This window comes from Melanotaenia boesemani, chromosome 14, assembly GCF_017639745.1.
Source record: "Melanotaenia boesemani isolate fMelBoe1 chromosome 14, fMelBoe1.pri, whole genome shotgun sequence".
Taxonomy (NCBI): domain Eukaryota; kingdom Metazoa; phylum Chordata; class Actinopteri; order Atheriniformes; family Melanotaeniidae; genus Melanotaenia; species Melanotaenia boesemani.
This window is the reverse complement of record NC_055695.1, coordinates 18,806,038-18,821,225: the sequence shown is the minus strand read 5'-3', so window position 1 is coordinate 18,821,225 and position 15,188 is coordinate 18,806,038. Positions and strand designations below refer to the sequence as shown.

General features: G+C 37.3%; 1 protein-coding gene across 2 annotated transcripts; it reads right to left on the bottom strand.

The window, feature by feature from the left end:
* Positions 1-4: 4 nt before the first annotated feature.
* Positions 5-14,415, bottom strand: LOC121653427 (ceramide synthase 2-like). 2 transcript variants are annotated; one of them, XM_042006907.1, is made up of 11 exons: positions 14,347-14,415; positions 13,305-13,481; positions 10,908-11,025; positions 8,998-9,116; positions 7,467-7,524; positions 7,178-7,228; positions 4,935-5,027; positions 4,280-4,408; positions 2,331-2,437; positions 1,939-2,095; positions 5-1,864 (listed from the first exon to the last, which is right to left on the bottom strand). In XM_042006907.1, exons 2-11 carry the CDS (start codon positions 13,478-13,480, stop codon positions 1,658-1,660), a joined length of 1,215 nt encoding a protein of 404 aa, XP_041862841.1. In that variant the 5' UTR covers position 13,481; positions 14,347-14,415; the 3' UTR covers positions 5-1,657. The 2 variants fall into 2 exon arrangements, with proteins under 2 accessions (XP_041862841.1, XP_041862840.1); XM_042006906.1 differs by lacking the exon at positions 14,347-14,415 and adding an exon at positions 13,851-14,253.
* Positions 14,416-15,188: the final 773 nt, after the last annotated feature.

Sequence of the window (15,188 nt, the reverse complement as noted above, 5' to 3'; positions counted from 1 at the left end):
AACTTGTTTATTAAATATGAGATGTTTATTAAAAGTTTTCAACAGACCACACAATATACAACACACCCATGTGCACTCATTGTAGAACAGTCAATTAAAGCCTGCACAGAACATTTCTCCTGCGTTTACATCTGTTGCAAAAAATATGAACAATAGTGGGTCTCTTAGTCTGTCAATCATTGGATCAGCCCTTTGCTATTTAAATCCTCATATATTCAGTATATCTAGTCATGTAACATATATCTCCAAGTAAAACATGAATAGATGTTGTATGAATACACAGTCACTTTAAAGAGCTCCCATTAGTAACCTGTAGAATGTCATGCTTAATGAATGATATAATGATATTCTGAACAGTATTTCTGTTTTCTGCAGTAGTACAGGCCATAATCTATGTTTTCCACTCTGCTCCAGGATATAGGAAAGATACTCTACATACTATGTGTTGTCAAAAAATCACACAGAGTCGGTCCAGTTATATCAAAATATGTCAGTGGATTTAAAAAGAAAAAAAAAATCATTCTCTGTTTTAATTTTAGTAAGAGTTATTTTTGCACTTGTATCACAAAACATTTTATTGTAGTTAGGTCCATTATCTAAACTACCTTACAAATACCTATTTGTGTGCACAGGCCACATGGCTTATCCAGGACACTGTGGCAACCAGCACAAGTCATGTTGCAGCTTTTCCCATGTGTTTGTCAAGTAAAAGTAACTAAAGTATCACAGAATTTATACTCAGTGTTTTAGACAGAATAAAGTAAAAACAGCAGCCTAAAGCAAAAAAAAAAAAAGAAGCAAACTTTACCAAAAACCTACTTGTGAAAGTTATGCCATCTATGACAATGATGTAACAAGTAGGAAAAAGACGGTTCAAGTCTACTTCTAGGAGCAGTACAGTTTTGGATTGACGACCTTCTCCTGTCAGATATGGTGTCAACAAATAAAGGATATGCTATTCTTGGTACACCAGAGGGCGCCATATTTATCATAGAGAGCAACCCAATGATGCAGGTCTAAATCAAGTCTTCTCACTAAAAAATATAACTTTATGATTGCTACGAAGCTTCTGCAGTACCATTTTGAACTTTGCCACATTAAAAAAAGAATCATCTTACAGGTGGTTTAAAAACAAATTATCACAATCAATGTTTTAAATAATCTTTCTACACTAAACTAGAAGTTTGGGGGTAAAAGAGTAATAAATTCTAGCCTCAAGTTTGTTCTGTTTAAATGTGTTTATAAAAAACATTTTAATAAAAAAAAAAAGATTAAGCAATTACTTTCCTCATATACAAAAACACTATAATACAATGAAAAGAAGAAGCATAAATACAAAATCTGCACAAATTACAATTAGACATTAAAGACATTGTCTCCTTGTTTACCCAAATTTACTTTTAATTTTTACAAGTGGTATGACGGCGTTTCCTCCTAACTGCACACTGGCTGTTAAACTCTACAATCATCTGTGCTTGTATGCCCTAATTTTGCAGTAAAGCAGGATGAAAACCTATAATGACCTGAAATTATCAATGAACCTTGTTGGATGCACAAAACCTGTATGTGTGCATGAATCATGGCAGAAATGAGTTTGTTTTCCAGGAAGCTGCTATTTTTCCAGTGAGACTTGGTGGCTGTGAGGGGAGCTGTTCCACTATCTGGCTTTAGGCATTCTGCTGTTTATATTCCTCTGGTTGGTCAGATTGTTGAGGACACAGTTGTTAGCCAACGATGCCAGTTTGGAGTTGATTGTCCCCTTTCTTTGCTCCCAGCTACACTCACCCCCTTCTTCCTCAGGCCCGTCCTCTTCATCATTGTCATCCTCTTCACTCTCTTCATCGCTGCGTTCATCACGCTCAACCTATGGATAAAAACGTTATGGTTATGATCACTTCTACTCCTCCTCTCCTATCAAACAGTTTACAAAATACTCACTTTGCCCATGAAGGCAAACTTGTATACCATGCGCAGGATGAGGTAGGCCCAGAATATGTGAAGTGCTTGTAGCACTAACAGCAAAGCATTGAAGAAGTAATAACCAAAGAAAGGCTGGAAGAACTCTAGAGACACCACCAGGGTTGTGTGAACCACTCTGGAAAACAATGTCAAGCACAAAATCAGAGCTACTAAGGATACAGATTGCTTGTTTCTCTTATATAGGTTTCGTCAAATGGCATGTCAAACATTGTATGCAACCTGAACTAATAAAAAAAAAAAAACCAATTCAATTTATCTACCAGATTTTTTTAGCCACCATCTATGTACTAATAACAGCCTATTTAGAATAAACAAAACACATCTAATTAATCAGTTCAGAGCCAACGTACCTGCCAGGAAACACCACCAGTCTTGTGACCAGGAAAACCAAGGCAAAAACGACAAACAGCGAGTCACATGTCTTCGTCCACACTGCATAATGAAACATCTTGGCAGACTTGCCAAGAAAAGGCAGATAAAAATATTTCAGTTGTTAATATTTGAAAAAAAAAGTTTAAAATACAGTGAGTTGCCTTTCAATTATACTTAACAACAACATTAACGCCTTAAGCCTTGTGTCAACGTTTTTGGCTAATACTTAAAAATGGTATACCTATAATGACATGATAATACCTCTGCAACTGCAAGATCTATCTAAATACTTTCAGAGTCATAGTAAAGGGATGATATGTGAGATTTGTTGAGATGTGTAAATACCAGTATATGTGTTATTGGTAAAGAATAAATAAAGGAGGCACACAGCATAAATGAAAAAAGCTTCAGGCTTGCCTAAAAAAAGAAACATTTTCAGGATGAATATGTAAATCCATTTGGAATGATGCAGCTCTAAACCTCCACGAAATCATAGTACAATATGTGAATATTATCTTTGCAAAAGTCTATCAATTTGGGGACCTCAGGTTTTAAAAGGTTAAAAGAAAAACACATTTCATTTTCCCGTTACCAACAGTGACAAAACAGGTTTAGCCAAAATGACTTGAATAGACCATGAATAAACTATTAGTAATGTGGTAATTTTTCTAGCAGCTGATGTTATCAGACATAATTTAAAGCTGAGGTTGATGCCGCAGGGCAAAAAAGAAAAGTGTAAAAACCTGTTATAAATACTGTGCAAAACGCAATGTAGAAAAGCAGTGTGATTAAACAAACAAATAGGTATAAATATGTACATGTGGGAATTGTATAAGGAACAGTTACTAGTTTTATTATGACCAGAGCACAATGATGAGCTTAATTGTGGGTGGGTGGATGATCAGCTCTACTGGGAGCAGGCCTGGTAATGGGGTCTGACAGCAGAGTAGCAGTATGTGCCAACAGCCCATTTTACAGACATTCACTGCTACTGTTGAACGGTGGATGCAGAGAAGAAGAACTGCATGATGAGATAAGGCCCTGCTGCTGCAGGATACTGCTTCCAGCTATCCAAAACGCTGTTACATTTAAAACTGGGTGTTTCATAAGTAAGTTGAGGACATATGGTTACATGGACCCATGGCATTTGCTGCTGTATATGCATGTTGGCAGACATCCAACTGATTTCAACTTAATGAATACTTATAGAATACCAACATAATAAAGAAATATCCAAATAGCTCAGGTTCAGTCCTGTGATAAATTAGAGGCTTTTAAACCTTTTAGCTGCGAATAAAATTCAAGTTAAGGCCCAGAAACAAAACCTACATCACACTGGCATCTTATTTCTACTCTTATTTTCTACTCTTATCACAGGCCAGACATCACACAGTCACACCCAATGTTACATGACTAGCTCTACATTTTTTCTCCTGTTTGAGATGACAGTGATGAACTTGATTTACAGACGTTATCAGTGACACGTGCCACATGAACGCCTCATGAAACCAGGGACAATGGTTTCTGTCTGGGTAACTCGCAGGTAAAACTTTGCAGATTCAAAGATTATTTTAGAGGGATTTTTTGGTATGACCATGGGCCACAATGTTTTTCTGTGTTCTGCTCATGACACACTAGAAGGAAGCTTATCGTGTGAGGAAGCACAAAGAAAATTTTCCAAAAATGAATGATTCAAATTACTTATGACCTTTGAGCAGCATTTTGTTACCAGAGCAACATTTCCACAGCTTTCACAGCACCTCATTCCCTCCTTTCGTTTACTTCAGTAAATGAAAACGTCTGCTTCACTACTCCTCTAAAATGTATTTACAATAACTAAACAGGGGAGATGTACAGAGAAAAAAGGTTTTCTGTAAGTAAAACTGAGTGACTGAACTGCCATTTGAATAAAGGTGTGGTGCTTTACCTCGAGGAGGAAGTCGGAAGAATCATGGACCAGCATCACCAGCGTACCAACTCTCACATAGTTGGCACAATAGGAGAAACCGATGAGAAATATGGTGGCAATATGATGAATGACCTGCTCCTTGAAATCCTATCAACCAGTGCACAGAACACACAATATGGAGGAGTTGTAAAGTATTAATAACAAAAAAGTGCATCAGCAATCCAAATACAGGAAATGCAGATTTACACAGATTCTCTGGAGCTGCAAGCTTTGAAAATAACACTTTAGTTGAAAAGCTGATACCATGGCCAGCATTTCACAAAATTTCTTGAATACAAAAACATGGATATGAAAGAAAAACATTGAATATTTACTGTGAATTATGCATGAATCTAGGTAAAGGTGGAGAATATGACTTTAATTCACATTTGTCAGACTGTTCAAACTCTTATATTTTACTTTCAAGCAGATTTTAATATTTGCTAATCCAAGCTTATAAAACCTGTAAACAAGAGCTGCAATATCAGATAATCCAGATCATAATCTGTACAAAGTTCAATCTGTCTGGAGAAAAACATTTAGATTAAACTGTGCATAAAAAAAAGTTGAAAACAGGATATATTTGCTTTTTAGTAGTGGTGGTGGGCTGTACATCAGTCAAACTCATACTCACTTTCCGCTTGACATCCACAGAGACACACAGCAACAGGGACAAATAGAAACTCATCTCCAGTATGTAATACCAGTAGTGAATGTCAGCAACAGGCTGAAGAATGAGAGGAAGAGCATAACAATGAGTAAACATTAACTTTTAGCGTGTTAAAAAGGGCCATTTTACACATCAGCTTTTATGAGCTGTCAGAGGAAATTAGCTGGTGTAAAAATGCTCTGCACAAAGATACAACTCATCAACTTCAAGCAGCTCAAGAGTTACAACATTAGCACTGATATGAGGGTCCTATCTTGAATGTTTGCTGAGAAAAGACTGGATAGTTGAGAGTGGGGGTTGGAAGTAATGGGATCCCCCAAAAGAGTCCTTTGTCCTAAAGTTTCCCAGGATTCCCTACTGCACAGCATTTGTTGCTCAGCTGCATGAAAAAAGTATCAAAATCGAGCTGAAGGAAAAGCTGAAAAACACTTTCTTACGTCTCACTTTACTCTGAAAAATACAACAGGAAGTTGTGCCGTACTATCTCAAGTGAAAACACTTGCAGAAAACACAACTCTCAGTATTTGCAACAACACAATGGTAGGAAGTGGATTGAGGTATTTGACTCATAAAAATACATCCTTTACTACCACAAGCCTTCAGACAAGGAAACAGCCTGGAGCTGTAATCAGTCATGCTGCTGATACAGAGAGCTGCAGATTTTAGTTTTCCCTGTTCTAGTGTTTTCTATTCCAGGCCATGACCCCATGAGGAACACTGGCTTCCAGAGAGGAATGCCGACATGCAGGCATACCCAGCTGTCATCGGCATATAGCAGAGATATTAGTTTTCAAACTGACGGTGAAAAAAAAAAACTTTGGATATGCAAAAAGAGCTTTGCAATAAAGGAAGTGAAGCGGTTGAGATAAAAGTGGTTGTGCACTAACCACTCTAGGTCTGTAGAAATTCTCCATTATCATAGACTAATACTGTACAAGTTTTTTTTTTTTCCAGATAGTTAATTTCATCATTTGTTATGTAGATACTGATACGTTTGTTTTTACTGATTTTGCTACTCATGTGATTGAGAAATCATGACATATTCAAATATGATTAACCCAAATATTATTTATGGTTAAAAAATAAATAAATAAAAATAAAAACATCTAATCTTCTCTGCTAATGCCAAACAGCTCGTTCTGCTATTGACTCTAGTTTAGTGTTATCTACTGAATTGGATGACTGAAGTCTGAAGAAACATGATATATTGGTAATTTAACTATTTATTAATTTAACAAAAAGGAGCATATGGAAGAACTAGACACAACCACAACAGCCTGGCACCTCCTCATACAGGTCACCAGCTTGGTCACACACTGCTGTGGGATGGCATCCCATTCTTCTACCAGTTTTTGCTCCATTTCAACTAATGTGGTTGTTTTGGTCACTATGGGACTAACAACATGTCCAGGTTGATCCAACAAGTGTTTAATGGGGTTGAAGTCAAAACTACAAGCAGGCCATTCTATCCTCTTCACGCCCTAATTATGGAAGTAGTCCGATAAAACCTGCTACGGGGATCTCAAACTATGGAGATATAAGATTGCCGCTGGTTGCAGAATCTCATCTTGATATGTCTCTGCATTAACACCATCTCCAATGATGACAATACATTTTTTTCTAATGAGGAAGATGCCTCCTAACACCATCCCACTGCCTCCACTAAGAGCTGTTTACCCTCTCAATCAGCCTACTATAGGCAGAGAAGGTGTGGCAAGTTTTCATGGGTGCAACCCATATGCTTAACTCTGCTGCTCATCCCACAAATGGATTTTCCTTGCAAATGTGGCACCATTTAAAAAAGGAAATTAACAAGCTTTCCAACGGTATAGGATTTACTGCTAGGAAGCATTGTTACAATGAAGAAATAATCCACCAAACATAAACTTTCTTCCTTTTTGTGCTTTTTTAGATTGCTTAGAATATTTTCATCTTATTTACTTGTAATTCAAATTGCATGCAGTTTATGTTAGTGGGCTGAAAAGATTTTGCACAGGTTAAATTTGCATTCATGTTCAAAACTTCTCTGGCAAACTTCCACACTGCTCTAGATGCATACAACATCTATGTCTGAATCACAGAGTTAAAACAGTGTTTTTTTTTTATTTATACAACAGTATAGACAGAATTTACCAATTTAACTAAAGATATTTGGCTTTATTAAAACAAATATAGAAAATATCTAAATCACACCACCTCCTGCTTACCTGTTTTGGATAACCCCTCCAGCACTCTCTGTGATCCCAGAACCACGGCATCTGGAAGATCCAGGGAACATTCATTCAATAAAACAAACTCTGCTACGGATATCATCAGCTCAAATCAACTCAACTCAACTCAACTTTATTTAAAAAGCCCTTTAAAACAACCACAGTTGAAACAAAGTGCTGTAAAATTCATCAAAGCTAACACTTACATCTATGAAATATTATATCAATGTAATTAAGTGTAGGAAAACATTTGTCAATTGTAAAGAAAAAAAAAAGAGACACTTACATTAATGAGTGAGCCGAGCCCACCTGTGAACGCTATCAGGTAGAAAACAAACCGCCAGCTGCACAGACAGAAAAAACATTGCCATTTGTCAGAAGTTTAAATTAAATTATTAAATTATTAGCAAAAAACAAAACAAAAACAAACAACAACAGAAAAAAACACCAAAAGAAGATTGACAGGATATATGAACCAGCAAAAAAAATAACATTTGCCTTTAATCTAAGTTTCAGCACAGACAGCAACAGGCTTTACAACTAATAAGGCAACCTTTCATCCCACACTAAGGGCTGGAAACATCAAGTACTTGGGTATCAGCAAATCTGCCAGCCTGTCAGAGTTATTTACTGCCCACTTCTAAAAACAGCAGAAGATTATCTGGTCAAATTTTCCACTCACACTTACAGGACCCGCAGCACCAGAATAAATGAAGATTCTCCTGAAAACTAAATGACTTCTTTTCAGCGCTTCCTGCCATTCCAACAAAAATTGGTTTCAGTCTCACAGTTTTATCAGAAAAATACAAAAGCAAAAATTAAAATATACTACACTACAAAAAAGAACTCTTTAGTATAGATACCATGTCTTATCCTTGATCTTGGAAACCCTTAGACACCAAGACTAAGTAAATGCCTATAATAGTGTTAAAGTTATTAAAGTTCTTTATATTTTGTCTAATGGCGGCAGTCTGGGTTCGCTGTTAGTGTATTTAACATCTACCATGATGTCATCTTGTATTTTTATTTATTTATTTATTTATTTTTTGCCAGTGATTCTGAACATTATCTGTTGAGTTGGAAGCTATAATGGCTAAATTATCCTTCTCTCCCAATAGTAAAGAATCCTTTTAAAAAATTCCTGGACATGACAGTGATTTGGATCACCCCCAAAATGTAATCACTTATTTCTTAGTCCATTTCTGGTGTTAACAGACTGACGCTGCCGAAAACATAACCTCCACCTTGGCAAAGGTAATAGCATTGAACTACTGTCCTTTAGGAAAAACTTTACCATAAAATAAATGTGGAATGATAGATGATACTTTGTCACTCACAGATATGCTGTCACACTGCACAGCCATTTTAATGCATCACACAAGTTGAGTCACTTTGTCCATGCAAATATCCATGCACTAAACATTATTAACTTCTTATTGTACACATGTACACACAATCTCGAGATATGGTAATGTTGCCAGAATCTTTTTTTTTAAACTTCATTGTTTTTTTTCTATTTTTCCTTTTCTGTGTTTTCCCCTGTTTTTTCCCCTTTTCCACCTACACAATTGCATTCGAAATAGTTAACAGTTTCTGTAATCAAAAACAAGATAGAACACAGGAAAAACAACAACAACAAAAAGAATAAAGCAGCATTCAGCTTTCTGTAACACATGTAAAGCAGCAGAAAAAATGACATCATATAACAGACATCAGAAAACCTGTAATTTGCTGATCTTTAGTTTATATCTTAATCGTAAAAAAAAAAAAACAGAAGAAGAAGAAGAAGAAAAAAAAAGAAAAGAAAAGCAACTCACGATGCCTCACAGAACTTTTTTGTGTTGCTGGGTCGGTCCTGGTTTCTTCTGTGTCTGAACCAAGTCTGGATCTTTCTTTGCGAGAGTCCACACTGCTTCCCCAAGCTCACCACTTCACTCTAAATTCATGCCAAAAAACAGATTATGTATACAACCATTTGAATATGATTCCTTTATTACCTAATTAAGCGACACCTGCCAGTTTTAGTTACAGTAATCTCAACAAATGTTGTGCTACCAACATGACAGACTGATAGATGTGTTTTGAACTGAACCATTTGCTGCTGATGAGTCTGTTACTAGACTTCTTCTGTTAGTGTAATGGTTCATCTCCGCTCTTTCTGCAACCTGATAATTAACACAGGCTTCTGTTAGAGTTGAAAGCTCATCTCGCTGGCTGAGAATTAATTAAAAAGTAATGAGCTTGTTATTCTGACTTGGTGCTAAAACAGCAACATGTGCATCTTTTTATTTTGCTCCACTGTCTATATGTAGACCCTTACTCATGTGGCACCACATTGAGGATGCAAAATTTTCAACACACTGTGCTGTGCAAAACCCATACCTGCATTTTTCAAGGAAATCTACTGCTTGTTTGTTGCCTGTGATTTACATGCCAGAACAACAATGAACAACAGCTGCTTGTCTAGCCCTAATGGAAAAAAGGGAGGTTTTGCAAATGTCTGGGTACATATGCATGAACATACTGCACACATTTTGATGCACAGGCACAGAAAGAAAACACTGAACAGTGCTCATTAAGCAGTGAAAATATCAAAAGCATGTCTTGGCCTGACATGTGAACAACCCTGTCTAGAAACACCAACGCTGCTCTGCCAAATGAAACTAAGAGGCAGTTGAAAACTTTCCCTGTGAAACTGAATCCTGCTGCATGTCGACACCTGTTCATTTAGAATAGAAACTCACAATGCACGAAGGAAAAGTTTTACATCCATGAAATTATTGTTGTGCATCTTCTAATGCAAAAGTCTAACTGCTGAGCACATTCACAAAAGGAGTGATGTTGATAAAAGTTGACAACCGAGGGAAACAGACATCGTACTGATGGTGAATTTAATTAAGCACTTAAGCCTGAGGATATTTTTGGAAACTCAAAACTGAATCTCCACACAGCTTCACAAATATTAACCATTAAGGCTGTAAAAATTGTAAATCAGAGAGTGAACTTACAGTAATTCAAAAAGATTTCTGATTTCAAGAGTACTGAATATGTTGCAACAGGATATATTGGTACATCCATTTTTTGCCTCAAGCAGCCTTGTGAAAATGGTACCAGTTCCAGCTAATAAAATATACTTCCAACAAAAACAGTAAAAGTATTATTTCACATTTAATGACTGTACCTCATCCTCAGAGACTTCCTGTTTTATGAAGAGTCCGTTGTTCAGAGCTCATCCAATAACACAAAAGTGGTTTTCAACATTGAGGAAAACACGTCAAACTGTGTTAAAAAATGTGCTACAGTGTGTTTACTGATGTATTTTGGTGGGTTATTTTAATTAATTTTCCTTCCTGGTTGTTACAAACAGGTTTTACAAGCAGGAGGTCAGTGTATAGACTCCTGACAAATGATTAGTGCAATAATTAATGAGACTCCTAATAAATGTCAAAGAAGAAAATTTTTTATTGTTCTGTATTCATTCAATTTTTTTTAGATTGTTAGAATGACTGTATAACATTTTTGCAGACAAAAAAAATAACAGCATTTTTATTAATCGTTTTTTTCCCTTGAATCTCTATCAGTGAATAAATATACTTTAATAATTGTTTTTATTTGATATAATAGTAATTATTATTTTCTATTATATTTCTATAATTAAATTTATCTCTGTCAGATCTTGTATCTTGTAAATTATGAACTCTGAATCAGGAATAACAGGAATACAAACTTGTGATGGTTGCCGACTGTTTTGTTTGTAGAAAACTTCCAGCTTCGGGATTGATGGGGCTCGAATCCGAATCCGATCCTTCACCCCTAAATATTTGCTGAACGGGACGGCGATGAGCCTGAAGGGACATAAAACAGCAGCGAGTTGGAATGAAATGAATATTCTCTATAGCAGTGATCACCAACTCCGGTCCTCAAGGGACAGAGTTGATGATCCCTGCTCTATTATGTTTTACTGGCAGTGCAACAAGGTGAATAATTTTGATATAATTCCAGATGATCCTAACTCTGTACTGTATGCAGCATGGAAATGAGATATACCCATCAGGTGGCCCCTGACAGCTTGTAGAGCTGCTCCCTTTTTGATATTTGACCACATAGCCTTTGTCATTAGCTGATATTGCATGAAGAGACACTTGATCTGTGTGTGTGTGTGTGTGTGTGTGTGTCTGTGTGTGTGAGGAGATAGACAGAAAGAGAGAAAAAAATTAAGGATGCGAGTGTGTAAGCCTGGAGAAGATGTTTTGATAAATATGTTTGTGTGTACACATCGACAGTCACGTGTGTAACCCTGTCTCAGAAATAATTAGCTTGAAATGGGCATGGAGGGAGATGTCAGAGAATGAGAAGGTCAACGTGGCTTTACACAAACATACACATAGTCTCTGGTAACAGGAACCTCTAACACATAAACACATACGCACGGCTACCTGAACACAGGAAACAGCTGCAGCTTGAGGTGATCAAATGGAAGACACACCTTGTTCCTTTACAGCTGACTGACTGACATGTCCCAGGATCAACGCAATGCCTCAAACTGCCCCATCCATCACAACAACTATTGGTGCGTTCAGTTTGACTCTTAGGTTGGAAGTCGGCTCTGGGAAGTAGTACACACCTTCAATGGGTGAAGTTGTAGCTAGTGAGTCCTGGCTGACTTTTAAGGTTGGATATCTGACTTTAAGGGGCATTCTTCTGGCATTTTGAAATAGGAACTCAGAACATCCAACTTTCGAGTACAAATCAAACGCACCATACGACTGCACAGATGCCCACCACAAGCAAGGCATGCACATGCACACACTGGTAGTCCGCTTATGTTATCCTCTCACCCATGACTGCCTCTCATATAGTACATATAATGTTACTAGTCTGCTAATAAATACCTCATGAAGGGACAAATGTCAAACGGAGGACTGGTTTAGTGCACAGGCAGGTTAACTGTAAGTCTGCCTTGCTTTTAAACCATTAACTTGCAGTTTTGTAGTTATTTTCCTTCCTTTCCTTTATTTAGATGATACAAAGCACATAAACCATAAAATGTCTTTTTTATGAACGGTAGAAAGGCACCGTGTCTTGAAATATCCGCGCATGATTCTTCATGTTGTCTCATTTGAGTTGTTTGTAGGTGTTGACAAGGTCTAAATAAAACAGTTAATTCTGACTTCTGCTTCTCTGATACACAAGAGATCCATCATGTTAGTGACTTCTAAAATGTTGATTGATGATAAAAATATAAACATATGATCATTTAAATCTTCCAGATATATCTTTCAGACATTTACATTGTTGATTATAAGCCAGTTAATTTTAAAGCCCAACGACTTGCATGACCAACAACCCAAAACCCAAATATATTCAACTTGCTTTCAAATAAAGCAAAGAAAACAGATATGTTTTTTAAAAAGTACTTTAAAAATGACATTAACAGTTGCCTGAACTCTTATGTAAAATGTTAAGGGTTTCTAAAGAGAAGTCAAAAACCAACTTCTCTTGCTAAAATATTTAAACAACAAACACCTTTCAGGTATGGCCGATGTCTTAATCTCATGCTGAAGATAAGATTAAATTCCTTACTGTCGTCACTAAAAGTCTTTAAAACTTTTCGAGATATCGCCAGATGCATTAGCATTCACATTAAATCACTTGAGCCTTATTCCCCTGACGGCTTCCTGTAGTTCTTTCCAGGAAGTTGCAAAGACTTTTATTACCTTTGTGAACTAATACCGCATCAGCAGCCATTCAGTATTAGAAAGTTCATTTGCTATCAGCCAAGTCAGCTACAATATAAATGGACCACCTCCATCATGTTTTTGATAAGACTGGAGCCTGAAGGGCTTTTACAACTGTGTCAGCAGCTAAAACCTTCTACTCATAATCTCACACTGCATGCCTGGTCTGCACCCTCCTTATACAGGGGCACTAACAATGGGTAGAGGAGCCTTCATCCCTGAGCTTAACAGGCAGCCAGCATGACCACAAGTCAGACATAAAATCAGAAAACCGTTTATTGAAGTTTCAGTATCATCTAAAATTAAAGCTGCAAGTCTCCAACAAATATTGACAACTATATGATTTTTTACCCATGAATTAATGACCTAACTAGCAACAATCTCACCTCTCAAATACATATCTGAGGGCTATAAAGACAAAGGCCAGTGGGAGGGTGTAGATGAGATCCCTGGGTAAAGGAAAGTGGCCTTCATCTTCCTTCATCTCAATGTCCCGCCAGCGTATACCAGGAGGAAGCCAGAACTCCTCCTGCCACAGCCACTCATTTAACAGGGTCTCCATCCTGAAGAAAAGAGAAGAGGAGTAAGAGTGTTTGCTGGGCTATGTGATAAAGTTCACGATCAATTTATTACCAAATACCTAAATTACTGATAGAGATTAACTAATGAGTCAAAGGTTTGCAAGTTAAATCTCTTCCAATCAATTAATGTCAAATGATACCTGACTTTTATTTAAGATTTATTCATATTATGAAGAAATTCAACCCAAAGTGCTAAAACTTACACATAAAACATTAAAAATAACACTTATGAAATAAGCAAAAGGCTGTAAAATATGAATAAGATACAGTTGTTTGTTAGGCTAAGCAAAGAAAAAGAAAATGCAGCAATAACAAAATAACCATGACTCCACATGCATCCACACAAAATACCTTAGCAAAACACGGCACCATGCACGCGTGTGCACGCACGCACACACACATATTCATTGACAAGTTCATGCAAAAGCAGTTCTTCAGAACATTTGTCCCATCTAAGCTCCAGTTCTTCAGCGATAAGAGCTGCTTTGGGTTAAATCCTGCTTCCCGTAGTCGATTGCACATTGATTAGGGTGGAGCGGCGCCGCACGAGCGTTCATGTCCACGCCACACCAGCTGGATAAACACAATACGAATAACAGCGAGGTGCCGTCTCCAGGCACGCTGTGTCCCAACGGGAAGAGATGCGGGAATGGATACGGTTATAGGCAGAAAAACACACAAGATACAGATGATTCAAGGCGACGTGTGTGCGCTCAGAAGGAAGACCACCTCCCCCATCCCGCTCCAGCCAGGCAGCCCCATCAACGTCCAACCCACCCTTCTAATCAGATTTATTCATTTTACGAACAAAATTAAATAAGTGTAACAGAAAAAAAGACACGCTTACCTGTTTGTGCTCCTTGGATGGGATGGGTGAAGTGCAGCAGCTGCAAGAAGAGGAGAGAGGAGGCGGAGCCCGTTTGACGCAGCCTGCTGGGGGCGGAGAGAGGCGCGTGCTGTCACCATCAACATCACCATCTCATCAGTGAGTTTTAAAGGATGTCGCCAGTCAAAGTACGTCGTTAAGCTCATTCTTGTGTCAGCGCGCACAAAACAATCACTTTAGTCATCAGTAACCTACAGCACGTTCTGTTTTCTCCTGATTCACCGTCATGTGAAAATCAGAGTCAGTGTCAATGAACACGTGCAGATTGACTCTTTATTTTTTTTTTGTCTCTACCAAGGATCACCTAAGAATCATTACCAGGACAAATCTTGGCAGTTGTGGTACCAGCATCACCACAAAAGTCTGGTCTCCATGGGCACAGATAAAGAATCATTTATCAGAGTAAAAAGTGAAAGCTGACCTGATCTTTTGTAAAACGGTGCTGATGCTGGACAAGTTGACAAATGAAGGGGCGTCTCTCTGCTCGGTGAAAGAAAGAGGAAGCGCCCAAGTATTCTTGGACTCAGATGACCCCCATGCTGCTTATACGATTTTCACTATATTTTATTAGATATTATTGGGTTTTTACATCTTTCCTTGTATTCTTTTATCTTTTTTGTACAGTGACCTTTAGTGTCCTGAAAGGTGCCATAAATAAAATGTATTATTATTATTATTATTATTTTTTATTATTATTATTATTATTATTATTATTATTGATTTACTGTAGATGTTGTTGTTATTATTATTTTGTGGAAATGTAATGCTTTCAGCTGTTTTATTGTTTGTTTCCTTTTCTGTCA